Source organism: Mugil cephalus, chromosome 1 (assembly GCF_022458985.1).
Source record: "Mugil cephalus isolate CIBA_MC_2020 chromosome 1, CIBA_Mcephalus_1.1, whole genome shotgun sequence".
Classification (NCBI taxonomy): Eukaryota; Metazoa; Chordata; class Actinopteri; order Mugiliformes; family Mugilidae; genus Mugil; species Mugil cephalus.
Window position 1 is genome coordinate 2,046,460 of NC_061770.1, and position 24,205 is coordinate 2,070,664.

General features: G+C 41.0%; 1 protein-coding gene across 2 annotated transcripts in view; it reads left to right on the top strand.

The window, feature by feature from the left end:
• Window positions 1-483, top strand: part of mtor (mechanistic target of rapamycin kinase) — a 74,870-nt gene extending 74,387 nt beyond the window's left edge. For both annotated transcript variants that reach the window (XM_047581986.1, XM_047581995.1), the window contains one exon: window positions 33-483. In XM_047581986.1, coding sequence (XP_047437942.1) covers window positions 33-48 — 16 coding nt within the window. In that variant the 3' untranslated portion in view covers window positions 49-483. The remainder of the gene's footprint in view (window positions 1-32) is intronic.
• The last annotated feature ends 23,722 nt before the right edge of the window (window positions 484-24,205 follow it).

Below are 24,205 nucleotides of genomic sequence, written 5' to 3' on the forward strand. Positions count from 1 at the left end.
CTGCACCATTACATTTCTTTTTTTATTTTCAGGTGTCCATTTTGGTGAAGACTCTTTTTCAACCACACAGACTGACACACCATGAAGGATCCACTCAAATAGGTACCTTTGGAAAGTTGTTCGGCTTTCTTTTGCTGTTGTACAATTGTACGACTTGCCAGAGGCACGTTTTAGTTAACGAGGAAATACCTGAAGAGTTGTTTTTACCTGATTTTCATAATTTAACTCTAGTCATTGCTTCAAATATTTCAAACTTTTGACATCATAATCACTCACTAAGAGCTTTCTTCCGTGGCCATATTGTAATAAATTATGACATTTCTTACTTCACATGCACTGTATGCTTCTTATAAACCCGCCAGTCCGTTGTCATCATTGTGTATTACTGTAACAAAACATAATATGCCTTTTACTAACTTCAGTAAAAATGGATTTATAATGTACTGTATGGGCATATGTGTGCCATTAAACCCTGTACAGACACCGCTGTGACTGTAATGTGTTCATTTAACTGTGCAGGTTGTTCACATGTTTGAGTTTGTCACACCTACATACTAAGTACAATCACAAAATGAAAAATGGTCATCAGGTAGGGTTTTGTGTTTTTTCACAAGAAAGGCACTGGTGCATCTCTCATTTTTTCTGCTGGCACCCACAGAGGGCACTCTGGCACCTAATAAGATTCTCCTCCACCTTCTCGACAAAGGCTCTTGGAAAGAATGCACTCATCAGTGCAGGGATAAAGCCAGACTCCTCGGAAGCCAGAAAATAACAAAGAAATACTGAATTTTAAATGCATGCTCTTAAACTGAGATGAGAGCAGCTTCTACATCTTCAGATCACAGGGAGACGAAGTCCTTCCAGGTGAATGCAGCCCCCAACTGAAAAAACAAACAGACAAAAAAAAACAAATCAGATGTTGCAAATTGCAGAGGCGACACTGAAGATAACTATTCTTTTAGATTTGGGTGCTGCTTCTGTTTTCCTTGTGCTCATTGCTATTCCCCCTCTTATTTCTCCATTTATTTCTCCCCTGCATTCTCCTCTGAAGGTTAATTACTTATAGATAGTTAAGGATTACGGATCAACACGAAGTAGCTCATTGATCTCTTCCCTGCCATGCACACCTCTGCAATGTCACACTCTTTACACATTGGGACGGAGGCCTGGTGATTATCTGTTCATATCGATCCATTCCTCCTCTGTTTTCCCTCGCTTTTTACCCTCTTTACCTTTCTTTGCCTCTGCGCTGTCACTTTCTTCTCTCCCGCTGCCAGAAGCTCATTATCGAAATTGTGACTTTTCATAGTCTGTGCCACCATTTCTGTTGTTCGTTCTCCCTTGCCTAATTTGTTTGTATTTTTTTAGCCCCACAAGTGTGTTGAGGGGCAGTCGAGTCAATAGCTCAAGTTAAATAGGCTGCATTGATTGGGAGGGGGATTTAGCTGTTTACCAACTGTGGAAATGGGCTAGGGCCGTAGAAAAACAGCACAGGTGTCTGCATGGAGCAGGTCAATGGTGACAAATGATACTCATCGGGAGACAATGCCTGGAAATGAGAGAAGGTGAAAGGCTTGGCGGAGCAGGCTGGGGGTGGAGGAAGCCACGCTCCATCAGCCTTTAAAGTTGTCACATGAGGTCGAGCTTGCCTGGAACGTCAAGCCAAGACATTAGGAATGATGGGAAATAGCAATACATTCACAAGTATATGCACCCCCGCTGGGACCTGAGCCCCTTTCTCCCGTTGTTAGACTTTCATCCGTCCTTGTGCTTGTATTCCTCCTCGAGATGGCCTCGGTTATTCCACATCCATGCACCCTCTTTAGCTTCTCATGAACCCAAGAGGATTCATAAGTGCTCTTGCTATGTCCAGAGTGTAGTCACATTAACCAAAGCACATTCAGAGATTACACAAGTTTTTTACCTCTTAGTGAAAGCAGCTCATTTCCTCAGATTTCTCAAGAGGAATCTGACATAACTCATGAATAAAAACATTGCCAACTGCATTACTTTAGATACACTCCCCATTAAATCATTTATTTTCAGAGGGCTGAAAAAGATATTATAGTTTAAAAGAAATTTTACATTTAACATTTAGTTACAAAGTATGGGTGCTTTAGCACTACTACCTTTATGTCATGGTTTGTAGACAGTGTGACGTTTTGAGGGGCGGGGCTTAACCGGGAGTAACAGATGTCAAACACTATAGCTTGTAAATGGCGGTGAGCATATTTCATTGGACTGTTTAGGCAAGAATGGACGAGGGAAACGCATATTTTAGAGAATATACTAATACACTCACTCCCCGAGACCATGAGAGTTATTTTGAAAAGATGACTCTAACTGATGGGACTATCACCGATCCCTACACTCCCACTCACTGGATGGACGATTTGACCAAAGGAGGACACAGAGGGGACGAAGTCTGGTCTGTCTTTATCAAGTGAAGGCTCTCCAACAAAGATATTACAAGAAGTAAGTGAAAACACTGGAGGGTAACGCAGTAAAGGCAATGTCTGCTTGGACATTCCTCAAACACTAACTAATTTGCGTTAGATCGCGGTTAGCAGTAGCATTAACGTGTAACAAAAGTCCCCTAAATAAGGATTAATTTAAGTAATTTGAGTCACGATTTGGTTTAACTCATAACGTTATCGAGGCTGAAACCGATGATGCATTACATATTAATCTGACCTGATAAGAAGTGTGCTTGTTGTTGATTGTCTCAATCCTTTAATCGCCAAAGTCAAACCAAACCAAAGTTGCCTGTGACTGGCAGTGGCTGGTATGTGATAAAACTTAAAGTTGGTGTTTTTGGTTTTGGCCCCCAAACATATAGCAAGATGACATTTTCATGGTTGAAAGTCACAGTGTTTGCCTCCACTTAAATCGTGGCGTCACAATGACGTAGGCCATGAAGGGGTCCATACAGATGAAAGAAAGACTAACACTAACCTACCACTAAAAAAAAAAAAAAAAAAACATTTTTGAGTATTTGCAGAGGGTGAGAGGTTCTGCTCAAACCCATTAAAAGGTTCTGGATGTGTAAAAGTGAAGTTCCCCTTTAAGGCCGGGGGTTTAACTAAAGTAAATGGAAAATGAAATGTGCCTCCACTGAATGAGCGACACATTCATGTGCTCCTTAGGCGTCGCAGGTGATGCGAGATGAAACACGGGTTTTTGCTTCAGCTTAATGACTCTGCACTAGATCTAATTAAGCTGTCTTGAAAACGTATCGCCATTTCAAAGGTGTGTAAATCAGGTGTGAAGGAGGAGAGCTGGAGGAGAAACTTGCTGGAGTTCAGGTAGAGTCCAGCGCGAGTGAACTCCATATGCCTAAAGTAGCTTATTCACCTCTCTCTCCGCGGTTATGATAACAGTTTGCCTCCTGCACACAACCTCCCCCAAGCTCTTTCTCTTTGGCACGGCCAGCGGCGGTGAAGGGAGAGACGGAGGCGATATTGACGTCCATGGAGGGCGGCTCGATAGCAGGCTCTGCAGCTGTTTAAAGCAGGAGCCTGCAGCCAAGGCTTGGACTGTCTTTGTGCACTGTGGTGTAAAGCCAGTATCGATGAACTTGACAGCAGTTTAGCCCGCCTGAGATCTGCTGCTCTCTAAGGACCCCTCCGACTCATTCTCCTGCCAGCTTCAGCCTTGTTTACCCTGTCCCTTAATGTTCTTTAGAGCTGGGACTTCAGAAAATGCATGTGGACTTTTTTCCTTTTCTTTTCTAATCATCTGTTTATCAAATAAACATATGGGTTTACGTTGTACAGAAGTAGTTGACAAATGCAAAACAATCTACGAGAAGAATAGACTGCATTTAACAATAACATGCTGTGAACTCGAATAGTAGCAGGCCAAAAAAGGGCAAAAACTGGACTGGTTCTATGTCAGGCAGTTAGCCAGAGGAACCGTTCTATCCGCTGCGTTTTACCATTTACAGCTGAACAAGACAAACCTGACCCTAAAATATTACCTGGCTGCTAGGTCTCTAGTTATATATTTATACACAGATATTAAATCAGTATTTTTGTAATTGTTTTATGTGTGAACTACGCATATCTGAAGAGTAATTGTAGTAAAAAAAAAAAAAAATTGAGAAAATGTGCTTTAACAGTTAAGATGGTTTTCTTGAGATTTCTGTTTAGTCATTCTCCAGGAACAATGTTTCATCTCATGTGGATAAGTCCTAGAACTCTGTCAACACTTTTCATGAATAGCCTTTGTTTGATTGAAAGTAATTACAACTGAGTCCTTTGACATTCAAATTAGTGGGCCAAGTTTCTGTATTTAACAGTTTATGTTTCCCCCCATTGTTTTCAACTTAATCGTTTTTCAAAATGAATCCACTGCTGTGCTGATGTTGCCAAAATGTGTTTTAGCATTTTTGAATGGAACATCTGAGAGGCATACAAGACACAAACTCCTCTGTTTCTGAGGAGTCATGTCCCTGAATAGAGCATGTGTAGATAGATTTCTTTAAGAAAAAAAAAGGATCGCAACAAATAAGTTCATCACCTGGGTTTAAAGTTACTGTTTAAATGTGTCCTATGGATCTCTTGGAAATACATAAAATGTAGGTTCAAACCAAAACATTTTGGATAAATTGATTGCGTGCTGTTTTATTTTTCTTCCTGCCTTTTGTTTTTGTTTTTTTCTCTGTAGGTGCAGCTGCAGGAATGTGCATCTGATCTGATGATCTCCCTGTGTGGATGCACTCTCTTTCTTTCACATATGAACTCTACAAAACAGACATCCACTACACCAAACACAAGAGGGTCAGAGGAGCTCATTCTCCAGCAGACTGATTCAGCTCCACTGCCATAGTGAATGCTTCTTTTATTCCCTACTCTATCCAGCTGTATAACAGCTCATCTTTTCATAACAATTAAGCTACTTTAACCAACTAATTTCCTTTGTGGATCATTAAAGTCTGTTTAAGTGTATGTCTAAAAACTACCGTTCATTGTCTTGGCCAGAACCAGAATCTGGCTGAACTAGAAAGTATGAAACTGCTCATAAGGGACCGTCATCTTTTTATGTGCTCGAGGAGAAGCTGGTACTTGCTGGGTGTTCTTGGAACCATTGATGTTTACTGTTTATTTAAGAAAGGGACAGTGCAATTTCATAGAACACATGATTACCCATGGTTAAAAAAGCCAGAATTAGCCAGAAGGCTAGTTTTCATCTGTAGTCCCCTGGCCTTGATGTAAAAAAGGCAATAAGCATACAATACATGTACAATATAATACAGATACATAAACAACACTTACTGTATAATTAAAAAAAAAAAAAAAAAAAAACAATCAAAATACAACACAACATTTTATCATAACATCAAAACATCAGAGCATCACAACATATTTTAGTGTTGGCAGCTATAGGTGTTGATAAGCCACGTTTTCAGTTTTTTTGTAAAGCCCTTGTATGTCGTGAGCAGTTTAATCTCCTCAGGTATTGAGTTCCACGCACTTGCACTCCTTACTGACCAGGCCGACTTACTGAAAGTGCTCCTGCGCAAAGGAATATAACAGTCACCTCTGACAGAGCCTCGAGTGACACGCTCAAGGCTGTTTCTTTGGCTGATGAACTCTGCCAGAGGATCTGGAGCCAATTTATGGAGCACTTTGTAGGTCAGTTTTAGGTCTGCAAATGTGTGAAGACTGTCCCAATTTAAAATACTATACTTTTTTAAAATTTCACAGTGATGATAGTGCCTAGGTTTTTTATCCATAACTTTAATTGCTTGTTTGTACAAGATTTCCAATGGTTTTTTTGAGCTCTGACCAGCCTGGGACCAGCTAGTTAGGCAGTAGTTGAAATGACTGAAAATCATCGAATGCAAGTACATTTTTGCGGCTTCAATAGACATTTCATTTCGAATTGCACGAAAATTAACGAGGTTTAACTTGATTTTTTTACACAATTTGCCAATATGGGCTTTAAAGGAAAGCTCAGAATCGATTATTATCCCAAGATATTTATATTGGTTGACAATTTGTATTTTTTCTCCATTAACATGTATGTCGGGGTCAAGTGATACTTTGATTGTTTTAGTGAAATACATACCTACAGTTTTAGAAACATTTAGCTGTAGACAGCACTCCTGCAACCAACTTGTAACACAGGACATTGCTTTGATGAGTTGAGCGGCAACAATGTCTTTGGTGTGACCATGAACAAAGAAAACCGTATCGTCTGCATACATTACGCATTCAGCTTCTGGACAGACAGTGGGCAAATCATTAATATAAAGACTAAATAAAAGGGGGCCTAATATTGATCCCTGAGGGACTCCAGAGGTTAGCCTGAGAGAGTCAGATATGCAGTTGTTAACAGATACAGATTGTGTTCGATCATGCAGATATGATTCAATCCATCCCACAGCGTTTTGAGAGAAGTTAAATTTTGAGAGTTTGGTTAGAAGAACAGAGTGATTTACTGTATCAAAAGCTTTCCTGAGGTCCAAAAACACCGCCCCTACAACTCCACCCTTATCGAGAAATTTTTTTATTTTCTCAATAAGGAAGCAAGTAGCCATCTCAGTGGAATGCTTGGATCTGAAACCAAACTGCATGGCATGGAGAGAGGGGGAGCTGCTGTTTAAATGATGGACAATCTGCTGTGACACCCATTTTTCTGCGATTTTGGAAATGGCTGGAAGAATGCTTATTGGGCGGTAGTTATGCAGAGATGTTGGGTCACCAGATTTAAAGACAGGGGTAACAATGGCAGATTTCCAGGCCTTTGGAAATTGACCCGATGAAGCTGAACGATTGATGATTGAGGCAATCGGAGTGGCAAGAGCTGAACCTAGATCTTTGAGCATGTTCGAATCCATTCCAAAAACATCCTTTGCTTTTGATGGTATTTGTATTTGATGTATTTGAAGCCAGCATACAGCAGAACCACAAAAATGTCCAAGTTCCTATAGCTGTTGTGGGAAGTATCCCCTTCTTTGTGTCTGCATTGCTGGAACCTGAGGATGATTGTACTGTATTTAGGATCTCTGTTAGGACCTTGAGTGACGTAAGGGCATGTCGGTTGCTTGTGCGTAAGTGTAGCACAGGGAACCATCCAAAGCAATATGTTGTATATTGCTATGTCAACTGCCAGCTGATTATTACGTTGTGTCATTGTTACTGCTAATGGCAGAACAGACATCGAAGCCATGGGACAGTTCATTGCGCCGTACTCTCAAAGAATCCCCTGAACTGTTTGATTGGAAGCCTCTCTTTAGTGCCAGTGTATCTGAAGTTAAAGGTCTATGTAGTGTGGATTTTGCCGTTTTGGTCTTTATTTTTGATAGTTTTCATGACTTTTACTCATCAAAAGTCCATAAGTCAGGTCACCTTACTGACTTAAAAGAAAGATACTACTGCATTGGTTCTAATATTTTTGGTGATAGCTTACGGACGGACCAACCTTTCCTCCCACCAGCACAGTGATGTGAGGCAGACCACAGAGAGGTAAAGGTCTTCATTAGCTGTGAGCCTGGACAGTTGAGTCATCCGTGTATTTCATAGTGTAGCAACAGAGCAGAGGGACACGGGAAGCTGTGCTGGTGAGGACATCACTGTGAGGCTGATAACATTATTCCAAACTTGGTGCAGCCTCTGGACTGACTGAACAAAAATGACCTTAACACTGCATATGGCGCAGCTGAGCTGCTCCGGTGGATTGCAGCAGGAGTGTGTGACAGCCCCCAGGTGTGAGTGTAAGGGACTACATGAATGTGCTCAGAGAGGCCATACGCTCAGCAGAATCCTCTGGGTAAATAAAGATTGTTAAAGCATTGTTTGCATCCATACTTATTGTAGACACAGTGGTGGCGCCAGTGGCGGCAGCAGACGTTATTCAGTTTGACATTTCTATTGCATTTCAGCTTTATTGGATTGCAGTGAGATAAGAGACAGATGCTTCAGATGACACTTTTCAAACACATTTTCACGTTGTTTAAAAAAGCTCAGAAACTGCATTTAAAGACACTTCGTATTCTATTTATCTGATGTAACAGTTCTGCACTAAATGTTAGCTTCATGAGGATTAATCAGCATTTGTTGATTAAGCTGTGTTTTTCTTTTAGAGGCTGTGGTTTGTAGTACTGTTGAACAGTACTGTGTTGTACTGGCACATGTTTCTATTGACAACTCTATTGTAGTCAGTGGAAAACACTTCAGAGTTTAATTTAATCCAATACTGTACAACTACATCCTCCAAAATGATCACTCAGTTAAATGACCACCTTTCTGGAGCTGTGATTGGATAAACTGAGTCGAAGGGAGATTTAGTGAAGGTCTGTTATATTAGTATGCATACGTTTTGACTAGTGTACCTAATGTTGTGGCATATGTATGAACGTGGCAGAATTCCAACTACACAATGGATACCAGAGACACCACAGACCTTGTCTGAACATGTTCAAAGAGTTAACTGAAGCATATAAATATATATATTATATATTCTTGGTCCTTTAAGAGGTCTGGAACCTCAGATTTGTTCTTATTTCATATCACCACAGAGGTTCATATTAGAAGATGCTGAAGGTGGGTGGAGTGAACTGTAATCACCATCTTCCTCCTGAGATCAGAAATGTTTCCTGGCCTCCCTGCTGCTGATGTTCATTCAAGAAAAGGAAGACTGCTGGAACAACGGTGTTTCTCAAGTACTCCATGGCATTCCAGTGATGATATTAACGGCCTTCCTGAGTGCCAAGAAATAGCACTCCATCTCCCAGCTTGTGTCTCTGACTCTGAGCTGCTCACTTGCTGTTTTGCCAATCTAAGCGTTGTGAGTCATGCATGGCCTTTTTATTCTCAGAAGTCATTTTGATCAAGTTTAAATACCTTTATTAAAGGGCTTTTTTAATTCCATCTCAGACTGAATGCTTTGCTAAGTGGACTTAAGGAAGAGGAGGAATGCTTTGTCTTTCTGCTGTTCCAGGCGAATCAACCACCAGCAAGCGTCCTTGTACAGTGGACACAGTTAGACAAATATACATCCTCTGCAGCAGTTAATATTGGAGATGAAACATTTTTTTTTCCTATGCAGTGCAGCTGACATGTGCTCCTCTCAGCCTTCTCTGCTATAATTGCACTCATGTCCGTGAAGTCCGTGAACCACACAACGCGCTGATGAGGGAGATTAAGAGGCCTAATTTTTATTGCCGTCAATAGATGAGTTTCCAGCCAAATTTGCATTTTAACTACATTTACAGAACACAAGCAAAAGTAAAAATGTACATCAAAGCCAATTTCCATCCATTACTGTTATGCAAATATTAGGATTTTGCCAAATTGAGATAAACGGTGGCACAAATCGTGCACTGTGCTGCCACTGAACCATTAGCATGATGTGGAAAATGTTGTAAGTGACGGCAGACTATTTTTTGTTTTTTCTGTTGATCACTTAACCCCCCTCCCCGTAAAGTTAATTTCGTTCATATCAGCAAATCACAACAGGAGTCATTTGAGGTCACTTTTACCTCATCGTCATGTATCTGTGCTTCTCCTTCGCTCTTTGTTTTTTGATGGGCGGAGCTCCGCACCGTCGTGCGTGTAAACAAAAACATAAACATTGGAAGCAGCACAATCAGGGGACAGACTTTTCGGAATTATTTAATAGGCATTCACGAAAAATATAATTAAATCTGTTATTCAGATATCTGACAGCCCACCACTGCTTTAAATCTCGTATAAAATGTAACATTTCCACAGGTTTTTAAAGTCATAATTGAAAATGCATACATAAAAATGTTCTCAAGGTGAATTTAAATGACAGAACCTGGATGTTCTATCTCCTTTACTGACATTGATCGTCTCTCGTGACTGGATGGTAGAATTCAGTTAAAATACTTTCGGACTAAGTTCGGGTCAGCACTTTCAAAACAGCTTACAATCAGATCACTGGAACAAACTGGCATCAAAAGTTGAACTCGCTATAAATTTACTCAGCCTCAGCAAGAGAGTGTATTGATCAGAGGCCTAACTGATATAAAGCGGTGATCAGCACTCCACTGCTTCATCATCCTGTTCACTTCGGCGGGTTACAGACACCTCTCTACTACCACCCTTGCACTCATCTGTAATTTGGCCCTGTAGGAGAGCCTGCTCTTTCTCTGACCTGTCTCACAGATGCAGTGTTTTCTCCTTCAGAGCCGTCAGTGTATGAATGCTTTTTGTTTTCACACCATTTTCCGAGGATGTGTGAAAACCTCAGGAGTGGAAGGTGATTCACTCTGAGAGCTACCTGTCCACTTGCATTTGCTTCAGTCACGTGTCTTCTCCATGTGTAGTCAAACAGCCGTCAAGCTCCTTGAAGGTGCCTGGGTGCTCAGATTAGCAGCTGGACACTGTGCAGTGTTAAAGTGGTGGATGTTGTTATATGTTCACTTTGGATTGGACGGTGACGACCTCAGAAACAGCCTTCACGTCTGATTGTTGAATTGCCCCGAGCCCTTTACAGTCATGTAGCCAATCATTCAGCCTAAGTAACTTGTTGACATGGTTCTGTCCTCCAGCTGTCTGGGCGGGCCATCCCCTTGTCTCCCTGCTCAGATTTACTCACCGCGGGGAATAGCTATTACATCTCCTGTTATTATTTGCCATAAAAATGCGCTGAATGGCGACCAACTCTGAGGTGCTATAAAAAGCAGCGGGGTGTGAGATGGCGTCTGCGCGTCATCAATCAGACACAGTGGTGAAACATTGGGCTTCTCCAGCGGGTAGTGGAAATTGATTTTTCTGTAAGTCTCAACGATTAGGGTGTGAAAAGGGGAGTGAAGGTGGGAATGAGGGAAGCTGGGAGGAATGGGATGAGATGTTATGGAGTACTGTAAGAAAATGGAGGAAAGCCTGGGCTCGTAACTGTTGGTCCAAACTTTGCTTTATTTTTGAATCTGCAGGCATTGGTGAGGAGTTTCCGCAGTCTGTCTCCATCAGCATCGACATTCAACACCCAAGATCGAAGTCAGTGAATTACACATTTTTATGTTCTAGATGGAAAGGCACAACTGCACTTAAAAACCTTAAATCTAGCTCGGTGATCCATTTCAAGGCCCTTGTATTGTGCATTCTGGATCCCAGTCATAATTTAGTAGAAGCGTCCAGCAACACCTTAACTATTCCTACTTCAACAAGTCAGAATATCAGTAACACATCAGTGTTACACTGGTTAACATCAACATGTCCTGCTGCTGTAAACGGGATCATCCCTATCATCCCTACGGGGAACATAGGACCCTTTTTTTTAAAAAGGGGTTAGGGTAAGGGGGAAACATAGGACCTGGGGAACATAGGTACGTTCCTCTGATGCTGATGTGGATTGTACTCCTAAATCATTTTTGTGTGTGTGTCAGGTTGCATCCCGCTGGGGATGCCTGCTGCCATTGAGGAGTATCATTGCTAGGAGTTGGTGGTCTCTGGTCTGATCTAGGTGGATGCTACATCTCTAAGTAACATCCACATGAATGCCAGAACAGTTTCCCCGTAGAACGCTGAATTTTCACAAGATGATCAATGTTATTCACTTCTTGTGTCAGTGGTTTTAATGTTTTACCTGATCAGTGTATTCTGTCCTTTGTTTAACAGACATAACCAGCTTAACGTAACAAGGAAGCTGGTGTGTACTGAGACACTTGCGTTCACTTATTTACTTTTCAACACAATACTTTGTTTTTTTAGGGAGCTCTTTATGTAAATCTCTGACACCGGCCTCATTTTTAGATGAGGACACTGCTTTCTTCATTTAATTGTTGACATTTTTGGAGAAATATGTAGTAGATTCAGATTCAGTCCAAGTCTAATTCTTAAAAATGATTCATGTGTGAAACGTACCTGGTAAAATCATTGGTTTTCTTACATTATAAACTGAATGCCTTTGGGTTTTGTCATGGTTGCACACTTGTCATGCTGGTCTCTGAGGAATTACTACTGGCAGTTCTGACATGATGTGGACTGAACAATGGCTTTAACTGTAGCATTAGCAAATTTGTATTTGTATTCCTTATATTGAAACCACATTTAACACATTTAAAACATTTTTTATTGTCCGTCAGAAGACTTAAAGTCTAAAAGAATGAAAAAAAAAGAGGAGTGAAAGCACGTAAGAAAAGCTACTCGTACGTGTAATTCATGCATCCAAGGATGCTTTAAAATTGCCTCAAAGCTGTACACACATACACACATGGCCTGCGTTGTAGATAAGTGTAGCTGTGTCCGGCCCATCCAGCTCCTTGGCCTTATCTTCAGTTCATTCACCATGCATCATCCATACACAGAAACGCGCTGTAAGCTATGATTCAGTGCCCTATTCTTATCATAGCCCAAGCACGGTGATGTTCTGAGGCATGCTGGTGCAGTGACCCCCCTCGCCTGTGTCTCCAATAAGCATAACCATATCTGACAAGGCCAGAGCTATTGAAGGGGGGAGGGGCTCTTGCCTCTTTTAGATAGCTTTCCACCCTTCTGTTCTCTTGGCTTATATCCACAGCCGCTCTGAGGCCTAAACCTCCTCCTTTTCCTCCTTCTTGCTGATTCTTTATTATTGTTTGCTCAACCATTTCTTCTTACCCCACTCTTTGCAGCGAGGGACATTTAGCATCAGCGGCCAGATGAGTAAACATTAATTCCTCCTGTAGCATCACACAAGATGGACTTTCTGTTTCAGAAGCGATGAGTGGAGATATGGTGTCGTACTGTATTGCAATCGAATGAATGTTACAGTAAATAAGCCCATAATTTGTTCTCTACATCCCTGCAAGGACACTAAGGAATACGAGGAGTGTTGGATACAGGAGCTGCACACACACTTGAATGAATTTCATTTGCTACCCACACACTGCTTCTTTTTTTTTTTTTTTTTTTTTTTTTGAGTCTATCTTGTGTCTACAGAAATAATGTGCATGCGCCCATTATCTTAAGAAGGGGCTGCCAGAGCGTGAGGGGCATCTTTTGCCTGACTGACTTTCATTTACAAAGTGGTGATGTTACTTTTGTGTGTGGAAATGAGATAGCACTGCAGCAGACAGTAGGCTACATTATCCCAAGGTGGGCGCACATCCTACTTTCTTTCTTTTCTTTTCTTTTTTTTTTTTTTGCTCCCTTTATCAGCGGCTTTTACTCACATTGTTCATCAGCCCCAGAGACACACAAAAAGCCCATCTCCCAGGATCAATTAGTCACTTTCAGGGAGTCGTGAAGCGGAGAGGGAGCTGAGGAGACAAAAGCCACGGCCATGTTGGCGTTGCAGCAAGGTGATAAAGTGACATGGTCTTCCTTCCAGGCCATTAACGTGACAAGCAGTCCTTGTCCGGGGAAGGTGGACCTGACAGCCGAGTGGTGCCCCGCCAGGACATGAAGAGAGCTCTCCAAAGAGCAGTCGCTTTCTTTGACACACTTTTTTTTCCTTCTCAGCAGCTCTACTCCCTTCTCTCTCCAGCTGTTTTCATTCAGTTTGTCTCTCACAACTCCCCCCTCTCCCTCTCTATCTCTGTCTTTTTTTAAAACTCCATCTCAGTCCCTCTTCCCGGAGCTTTTTCCCTCTCAATCTTTCCCTCCATCCCCCTCACTTTCTTAAAAGCTGTCTCTTTTGTACAACTCCTAAGTCCTCCCCTCGCCTCTCCAAAATTTCTCCTCTTTCATCTGTGTCTATGTCGCAACCTCCTCTCCCTCTCTCCAGAAAAACGAAAGAAACAAAGCTTTTCCTCTTTGAATATTACCCGTCTCAAGTCTTTGTTTCGCGTCCACCTTTTTCTCTCCAGCAACAGCTCTCCTCTTAAGGCAATCGAAGGTGACACTGGCGATGCAAAAAGCGGTGAGCTGGCACAGAGAGTCACAGCAGGAAACAGGCCCAACAAAACACAGGAGGCTAAACAGGGACTATTTTTAGGATGCTCTCGCCTGTCCTCAAGAAGCCAAAAGCAGCGTGGTTGCAGAATGTATAATCAAGATATGGAAGAGACAGATTTGAAATGCTGGGGTTGTTAATGGAACTTCTGAAGGATTGGCCGCTGGGAGCCAGTGATGTGTCAAATGTACTGTGGCATCCAGTCGAGAGAATGAATTTGAAGGAAGGACCCCACTGGAGGTCTGTGCATTTTAGCATGTTTACAGCTAATTACACTGTTACAGTTTAACAATGTAGAGCCTAGAGGGAATTATCACCCAAAGCTGTCCGCTCTTTAAATTGTTTTTTTTTTTCTTTATTCTGTCATTATTTTTCTCCTCTTATTTTGAGTGCAGTAGTTGGTGTAAAATCCCACCAAACATTAACAGGTCACTATTAAACAGCAGATGGACAATCTTTGCGACTAGCAAGTGAACATACCAGAGCATAGTGAAGTGAAGGCCAAAGTGATAAAAATATTTTTGTTGCCTCCTAATCACAAAAAAATAGTTATTGCAAGTTTGAGTTGGGCAAGTAACGTGAAATAAACTCAAATCAATTTCCCATTACCTATTCAGTCAGAAGGGACTTCTGTCAATTTCAAAGATGACCCACCGAGACAGTCAGCGTTTCATCTTTATTTATTTTTTATCATGCTTGGAAATAGAAAAAGAGGTTGATTCCTAGAACCACCTGGTCTTGAAGCAGCAGGGATCAAAGACTCTTCAACTCAAAACTAGATGAGTGTTGTTTTTAGGCTTAAAGACAAGCCTACAACAAGTGAGACAACTCTGGATTTAAATACATACTCCTCTTTTCAGAGAGGCTGTCCACCTTCCCTCTCGTGGGATCCACATACGAAGAAATTATTGATGCATTTTGTTGACTTTGAGCTGCTAAAACTGTTTTTATACACATGTTCATCCATGACTGTATGACTCCACTGCAAGGCTGTTGTTTGCATCCCAAAGTTTAAAAAAAGATGATCGCACCTCCCTGATGTCTTTTTTGTGTGTCGTATGAGTGTGAGGTGCAGCTGTATGCATGGACAGGCTTTATTTGTGATGGTCCATCACAAACTTATTCCCAATTGGGGAAATTGGTTGGACAGGGAACAAATCTCTCGACCCGTTAATTCTGCTTGGCGTGTTCATGGCAGTGAATAAAAACTCAGTTATTTCTGCTTTTATGGGAGTTATTCACTGCGTAACTATTCTACGCCTGCGGCAGTGGTCTTCACAATGTGTGAAGTGAAGGGAAGGAAGAAGGACTGACTCCTAAATGCTGCCCCCACCATCTCTGTCTTCTCTCATCAGCTTCACTTCCTGGACAAGTCCACAGCTAAGTGTGACCCGACACATTTCCTTCTCCAAAGAAGCCCACCAAACTACTGCTACAGGTGAAGTACTATTACTGGACATTTAAATTAATCTTGTTCATCTAATTTGCAGTAGTTGAAAGATTAACATCCACAGAGACTAAAATCAGATTCATGCAGTAAAGTACCACAGTACCACCATACCAATGTTTAACTTATTTTTAAACCAGATGACTTAATTTATGGGGTTTCACTAAGTTGCAGAAATCAAGAACTCGGCTGGAATGTCACTCTTCATATATTTTTCAAAATAAGTAAACATGTCCACCATTAGCAGCATGCTAGCGTCATGGTTCTAAGGACTGTATCAGTTCTCAATGTATCTATTGAGGGCTTTTTATGGATGTAATGTGTCATTTTGTCTATTTTTACTGATGTAACCATGGTTTTGGAGTGAGCTGTTTATGCATTTGCATTGTTCTTCATTCCAATTATTGTTTTTTGTTTTGTTTTGTTTTGTTTTCTTGTCTTACTTATAAAACTTTGACTGTCACCATTGTGACAAGTATTTCTTAGATAGCATGTATTATTTTAGCTTGCAGAACAGTGTGTCCAGCTCTGATGTCCTGGATCAAGTCTAGTATGCGTGCTACACTGTAAATTTTCATTACACTCTAGGTGTAAAAGCTAGCCAAACTTGAATCATCACCCTCCAGAGGTTCACATTGAGTGGAGAGTCAGAACCATCTTCGTCCAGTGAGCTAAGATCCATTCCTTCTCCTGCCTATCATGACCAGCATGATGATCCAGCTTCACAGCAGGTGGATCACAAACCCTCTCTAAGGGCTGATCTTGCTATGAGTTAATAAAAATGTTTTACCTAGGGCCCCAGTAAATTCAACAGAATTGCCACTCTGCTCCACCACTACCACTTTCTAAACTCCAGGTGATACGGTCCCAAACTACTGCCATTATTTTGGACTGTATATTAATATGTATATTAATTGTATATTAATATTTTGGCAATGATATGATCATTGCCAAAATATTTTTTCGCATCTCACCATTTGAGTATCTGGATTTGCTCCCTTATTCTTTCCTTTACCTCACATTACCTTGACATGAATGCCACCTGGTTTGGAGTACTTGATCAGCTGTTTGGAGGACAGGACAGGAAGGACTCATTTAATCCATTTTCCATTGGTTCTGTTGTTAATTACACAGATGCAGATACCACTATCCACCTTTTAATACATGTTTTTGTTTATTTTCTTAATGGTGTTGATGCCCTTAAATAGAACTTTTTACAGATGCACACATTGGCTATGTGCTCCAATCAGGTAGCTAGCATCTTGAGAAAGTCTTAGTCTTTGGAACAGATAGCAACCATAACACTTTCCTCTAGGTTTCCATGCAGCGTCAGTGCAAACCAATGGGTGATACCATCATTTGCTATCAATCATTCTAGCCAGTCTGTGTACTAGACACAACAAGAGGTAAGTGAGGAAACAGTTTTTTTTCTTTGCCTCTTGCATGAACTGAAGCTTTAATGAGAGCGTCAGCTCAGCCTTTGCCATATGAAGCTTTGGGTTTGAGGCACTGATGTCAAGCTGTTCAGCTGCAGCAGACATGAACACATACTGTAGATGCTGACATTTCCTGACACTTTTTCTTCAAACTACTCCACAGGGCAACTCGAGCCTGTGTAAGCTGCTTACATTTGTAGCTGTTCAATGCCTGCTGAAAAAAACACATAACCCTTATTGTTGGTATTATGAAACTCCTGAGACCTTTACGCTTCTCACCGACAACAAATTCACCACATTGGCACAACACTGCATGCAGCATCAGTAACGGCAAATTCCTCTGCTAACCTCCTTTCTTCATTCCCCAATACAGTGCTCACACACACATACACACACTGTCTCCTCCGCCCCCTTTTTGCTGTCGTGACAGCTTTGTCACAAAGATGAATTCATCGTCAGCACTGCAGCCAAAACAAGTAATTTGATTGCCCCCACCACAAATTAAGTTAGTGTGATTCAATTTTCGATTTGGGCTTCTCCTGCAGCTATACATCAAGGGAGACATATTTCATTACACAGCAAAACCACAGGCGAGCGTGCAGGGCCTCTATAGGAAGACATCATGCAAGCATTATGGCATTTACTCGATACAGCTGCAGGTCCAGTCAGGCCAGTGGTGGTGCTGGTGCCATTGGTGGTCTTGTTATCCACAGGACAGCACAGCCAGGCATCGCAAAGCCAGCATATTTAGCTTTGGATAACTGCAGACTGAGGTGTTACAACGTGCTGGCAGATATGGCTGCTTAAGAAACGGGCCCAGTTCTAGGCTTTGACTTGAGGACAAGTAATGTCAGCTGTGTTAATACGAGCAAATACGAAGTCTTGCAAACTCATTCTTAAGAAGTCTTCTAATCTCTTCCCATTATTGTGGTTCTGATACAATCAAACCGTCTTCTACTTTCTCACCTTCATACCCCTCACCTTTATATGGCCTATTCAAGATTTCTTCCTGGGTTCTCATCTACTAAATGGGTTTGAAGACAGAGTGCTCAATCTGTGACCACCTCCTTTCCTCTCCTCCCCCTCCTTTTCCTTACAATGGAGCCAAGGGCTTTCTAATTAAACCACAGGCTGTTCTTCTGGGTAACCAGAGTTTGAAAGCTGTGAAGTGAATATTCAGCACTTAGCCATTAATTCAAATGAATATCACTGATGTGGCACTGAAATGTGCCTACAGCCTAGCTCCATTTAAACATTATTGACAGTGGACTTTGTTCCAGCATGGATTGTTGTTGTACTTTACAAATTACCTCACAGTTGAGGTACAAGAAATATCTTGAAAAGTAATGGTCTGTGATCAAGTGTTAGATAAATTGGCATTGTGAAGTGAAAGCATTTGAAGATCACTGTATTGTCAAAAACAAAAAATTTCTCGGTGACACAAGAACTTTTGTGCCACTTAGCTTTGACTGGTGTAGCTCATCTACTTCAAATTTTACATGACTTGCAACTGTAAAAAAAACACACCAGCAAGTCAATCTGGACTAAAACAGTTAGTGGGGTTTGAAATGCAAATGACAGACATTTTCTGTTTTTATATAGAAATAAAAGTGTCCTGCATGTTTAGACTGCACGGTACAGATTGTGTTGAAACTTAAAGAAATTTAAAAGAATTTCAAGCTGCAGATGAGAACTGGAAAATATCCAACCTCTTGAACCTTGAATTTGAGTTCTTGTTGAATTACGATTTTATGACCAGCTCAGCGCCTTCAGCTCTGCAGATGTAGTAATCTCTCCCTCACCTTTTTGTGAAACACGAATCATCTAAGCCCTGAGAATAGAGAAACGGGTGCATTCATCAAGCAGGGAAACAGGCAAACTCCGAAGGCAAATGATTTGATTTACCAGTCATTCAAATCATCTCAGCTTGAGCTTTTGGTCATGATTGTACATTTAATTTAATTTAAACTATGTCTGGATCTCCTCGTCAGGACTCCTAGAGGCTGTCTACATGAGTGGCATTTCTACCATGTTGTCGTTTGATGTACGTTTGATGGATCAAACATCTTCAACGATATGCCAAAACAGTATGACCGCTCAGAGATGAAGTGATAAAGTTGATTCATTTGTCCATTCCTGAATGACCTTTGTGTTGATGTAGCAGAAAGTGGCAACTGAGAGATTCTCCTGCATCTTCAAGTCAGGCTAATTGCCAGCTCACTTCTTACTCAATCTTTATGTGTGGCCATTCAAATCAGCAACACTTTTGCCTTTCAAAAAGTTAGCATTTTGTTTCTAGAATGGCATCCTAGGCATTTTCAGTTGGATCTATTGCACACCTTTCATCTGAGGCATTCTCTTTTTGCCCAGCTCTTTAATGTCAGAGTGTCTAAGCACAAAGAAAACTCAGTGCAGGAATTCACCACTAGACCCCACCAAGACCTGTGCAAGCGTGTGCACATGAATGATTGGACAGTCCTGATTTAGTGCAGGTAAATGTCACTGACTAAGAGAGTTCATTAGCCAATTAAATTTATAAATGCATGTACAATGAATGGACTTTATCTCTTTTGGGCTCTCAACATCCTTCTGGGAAATTAAACAGAAGAATAAATTACCACATTGGTCTCTGTCTTTCTCTGCCTTTTGGTTTCTGCCTCCAGGGATAATGCCAGTGAGCCTGGGCCCCATGGAAACAACTCCCGAAGGGACCCTGGAATAATGCATATCTGTAATCCCTGACACATCTTTAAGGCCCCTGAAAATGGGCAAAAACATTCCCTGGAGAATATTTAGATGTTAGATGGATTTTGAAGGTGTGTAAACAGATATTTAAAAGAAAGTTAACAGCAGTTTGGAAGAGATTTAACTTGACCCAAAAGAAGAGTGTCCTTCTCTTTGCCTTCTGAGTCTATCAATTCACATTTTCCTTTCTCCCCTCCACAATTGAAATGATCCCTCACAGCATTGTCTTCAAGGCTGGCTGCTCAGGTAGAGTGGAGATATGCTGCCTGTCAGGTGACGCAGGTTTCATTTGTGCTCTGTGCAGGACAGAGAAGTACTCCAGAGACAGAGGGAGCAGAGAAGAAAGAGGCAGGGAGGGAGGGAGGGAGAAGCTGTGACACAAACGCCCACCAAGCGTGGACTGCTTCTGGCAAATGAGAATCTGTTGTGCCTCTCTCTTCATCCAGATGCCAAGGCTGTGGGATTCCAAATTATGGCTGTAAATTTTGCACAACTGCCTCATGCTTGATTACCCCTCGATCTGAGTTTTCTCGCTCTCCTTTTCCCCCCTAGTTGCTGCTCTTTTTGCCTCCTTTCATTTTGTCTGTTTTGGTTTGTTACTTCCTATCTCCTTTGGCTGGCTTTGCTCTTTTGTCTTGCATACTTTTGTCGTGCATTTATAAGATTTTATTTCCCCAATTTTCAATTTTTTTCAGGAAAATATATGTGTTCAATTGTAAATGTCTATCCCTCATAAAGTATCATTACTACACTAAGAGGGTAATAACAGAAAATACTATGTCTTATTCACAATCTCTCCCCCTACATTTGTGCTGTGGTTCTTCCCTCTCCAGTGAGCAATCACATCTCCTTCTGGAGTTTAGTCGTTGCTTCTGAGAGGTAGGAAGGCCAAATATTTCTCGCAGTGCCACTAGTTCTCATCCTTTCATCTAGACAGTAGTGGGATCTTGTAGCTTACTTCCTCATCTGGACGTAATGCTTTAATATTTCATGCTGTTCAAGGCCTCCTTTGTAATCTGCAGTCACAGCACTTTTCTGGACAGTGTTTGAATTATGTGCCTGCTGGCCATTCTCTGGTTCAGGCAGGAAGCAGTCGTTTCCATGAAAAGAAATAGGGGTCACTTGTCATAATGGTGGAACACTTCTTTGCTAAATGGATGCTAAGATTAGCTCTTCTGTAAGAGGATGAGTCATTATAATCACTATGCAAAGTAAAAGAAGCTGCAGTTCGACATTTAAGAGGACAGCGCTGTGATTCCAGCAACAATAGAGCATGAGCTCCAGGGGGAGTTGAAATAAACGTGAATGACAAATGTCAGGGCAGCCAATATTTCTACAGCAAATTCCAATTAGTTTTTTTTTTTTTCTTTTCCTGGTGGATGCATTGACTGCTTCTTCATAAAATGTTAATGTGGGCTGCTGAGAGCAAGACAACATGAAGTGAAGCTGCAGGGACGAGACCGCTGTTTCAGGACCGTTGAGTCCCTTTGCCTCCGACTGCTTGACAAGCAAACACAAACTTCCTGCTGTGGCTGTGTGCCTGGCTGGCTGCCACAATACAGTTTAGTTCCATGGCCACAGATAAATAGAGTAATTACAACGGGCACTTTTGGAGAAAGAAGTTGCTTTTAATAAACTTCTCATATCTCTTTGTTCTCAAACTTATCCTTGTGGTGTTTAGCTGACTGTATTGGATGTGCTTACATTTTGTCTCTGAATAGTGTGCTTGCCCCCCAGTATGGTAGCAATGAAAGGTTTATACCATTTGTGTTTTAAACATTAATTTGTTATTTTTAATATTTCACTTCAGCTGTGACCTGTTACCAACTCTTGCCTCGACCCTTCTGTGGACATGTCGTAGTGAGGCCTCTTATATTGAGGTTTGGAAGTTTGCAGAATAAAATTTTTATTTGTTTGAGTCTTGTCACTGACAGGTTGGCCTGTAACGAGGTTTGGTTGAGCACACATTGCAGCTCGTTAGATGGTTACCTAGTTGTACCTCTCTGCTGCAGCCTGTTGAAGACAGACTCTAGCTGTGAAAATGAGTATAATCATGCAGCGACGCAGTGTGGCTTTGGCCATTTCCCAGCTTTGATCGTGGCTCTAGCCAAGGCTGATCACTGGTTGTTATGATCATGACTGTGACACAGTAATTTCTAACGGGTTTAACACTTGCCACATGCAGAGTTTGTGTGCATGCAGTCTATTGACATGTCCAGCCTAAAACTGAATTGCTACTGTATTCCAGGGCTCCTGAGGAGTTCTAGTAATGCATCTGTCACATCAGATAGAGGAGTGAAGGGTTGACACTATACAGCCTATGTAACCATATTTATAGCAACATGCTACAGCTGTGATCTGAGTCACCGTGTCCACAGTAAAGTAATGAGCTTCATCTGTGTAGTCTCTGCAGAGTGTTTCTCAACTTGGCAGTGTATTTTTATGCACAAGTTATGTGGTCCGATGGGTTGTTGGATTGCAAAAAGTTATGACTTTACATAAAAGTTAGACATCGCTTCCAGATTTAAAAAGTGTTCCAGCCAACAGGGGGCGACTCATCTTGCTGGAAAAGTAGTCTGATTGTGTAAAAAGTCAGTGAGTAAATAATCTGACTTCTCACTTATCTCATTTATTACCTCAGGGGAAAAAAATCAAGTTTAAAAACAACATTGGTTAATTTTGTAAATTCTAGTCACATTTAGTGTAAATTAGATCATTTAACAGAACCGGCAACAAGTCCTCGAATGGGGATGACAATGATCACAGGTGAGATATGAGGCCTTCTCTGCTTTGATGTTGTGAATCAGTATGACACATGATGCTCGAAAACATATAATGTATATGTTTCCTTTGGTCAGATGTCATGACTGAAGTTTGTTTACCTTGTTTCTCCTGCTCTTCTTTTCTCTCTATCTTCTCTGTTTCTACCCGGCTGAAAGCAGATGGGTCCCTCCATATGAGCTCGGTTCTGCTCAAGGATTCTCCCTGTTAAAAGGGAGTTTTTCCTGCCACCATCACCTTCAGGCTTGTATTGGATGTTTTATAAAGCGCCTTGTATTGCCATTGACACTTTATGAATAAATAAACTGAATAGAATTGAATTGAATAATATATGCAAATATTTTAAAATAAAGTTTTTACTTTTAACTAAAAACTAAGGTGGCTTCTTACCAAGTAGACTAACAGTGGGCTTGAAGAAAGAAAATAGCACATGGCATGGTTACCTTATATCTTTTAAAAACAGCAACAAAAAACAGAGGGCTTTACTCGAGGTTCATCAGCAGTTTTCTACATACCAATGGGTGAAATTAGAGAAGCCATCTACAGTGTTTAGATAGAAAGTGTAGCTATTATATCTGACATTTATTTTTTTTTTCTTTCTTAAAATGTAATTATACAATATTTGCAAATAAGGCGTTATCTATCAAAAACCTTACATGCTGTAAACACATCTTTCTTGGAAGACCTCCTCAACCAAACCAAACTAAAGAGATCTATGAAACCTTTGGTTTACATCTGAACTATATACTGACCATATTCGATGACAGTGGCAGACTGACTTAGAATGTGAAGTAATAGACAAGGTAGGGAATCCGTTACAGACAGCACACATACCATTCATAAGAACCAACTTGGTCTGAATTGTTCTACATTATTAAATGTTTTGTAACTCTCACATAGGTACATATGTGCATATGTTCTGGAAATGTGCATCAGTACAAATAAGTGATGAAGTGGCTCCCTGGCAGGATATGACTGGCAACTGTCACTGTCGTGTGTGGGTAATTTATTTATTGTTGTTGTTGTTGTTTTTTTGCTTGTTTGTTAGTCCTGTTGCATTTTAGTGTTGTTGTTGTGAATGTAGTGTAGTTTTAAAAAAAAAAAAAAAAAAAGGAAATAGGGCGGTCCTGTGTGTATATCTGAACTAAAGTATAGCTGTGTATTTGTTGACAATGAGAAGAAATCAAAAAACTATACATTCATCAGATTTTTCCCGTCTCTGTTTTGAGCCCAAAATCACGTTTTTCCACATCAGATAAATTGAGTGCAGCGCTGCAAGGTGTTGAGCAGTGCACTGCAGATTCATGTCCTTGTATTACAATATTAATAATTGACTACAACAAAGTAGTAAGCTGCCAAACAAGAAGCGAGGTTTGGCAGCTTTGATTTAACTCATGTCAACACGAACAGATGACCCACGAGACATCTCCCTTACACTTCTCCCTCTCTCCGTCTGTCTTGAAGTGCAATTGCAGTGGCACAGATTAAATGACTGCCTATCATTTCAGCACCCCTACACACACAGATAAATTTAAATTACTGTATAAAAAAATCAGAAAGATCATCAAAAATCTTTCCTTGTAATTTGCACTTTTACTGGAGAAATGATTCGGTGCAGCCAATAAATTTTACTTGTTACACAAAGACTGAATGAGTAAGAGCTTACCTGCTGGCTGTTCCCGCTGTGGAGGAAATATAGTCTTCTCCTTGACTGAAGGATTTTAAAGATGAATTTCTGTGTGACAGAGGCGACTTTAGCATGCTGAGTAGGACTGGGAGCAACAAGCTGTGTGACAGAGGTATTTTTACACAATGCAGGTATCTTAAAGGATACTTCAGGTTTATTATGTCTATGCTCATCTGTGTGACTATAACGCACACATCTCCAGTTCAGCCAAAGTTGATTTAAATTGGTAACTTTTTAGTTTACAGACTGAGTTTGTGGTTG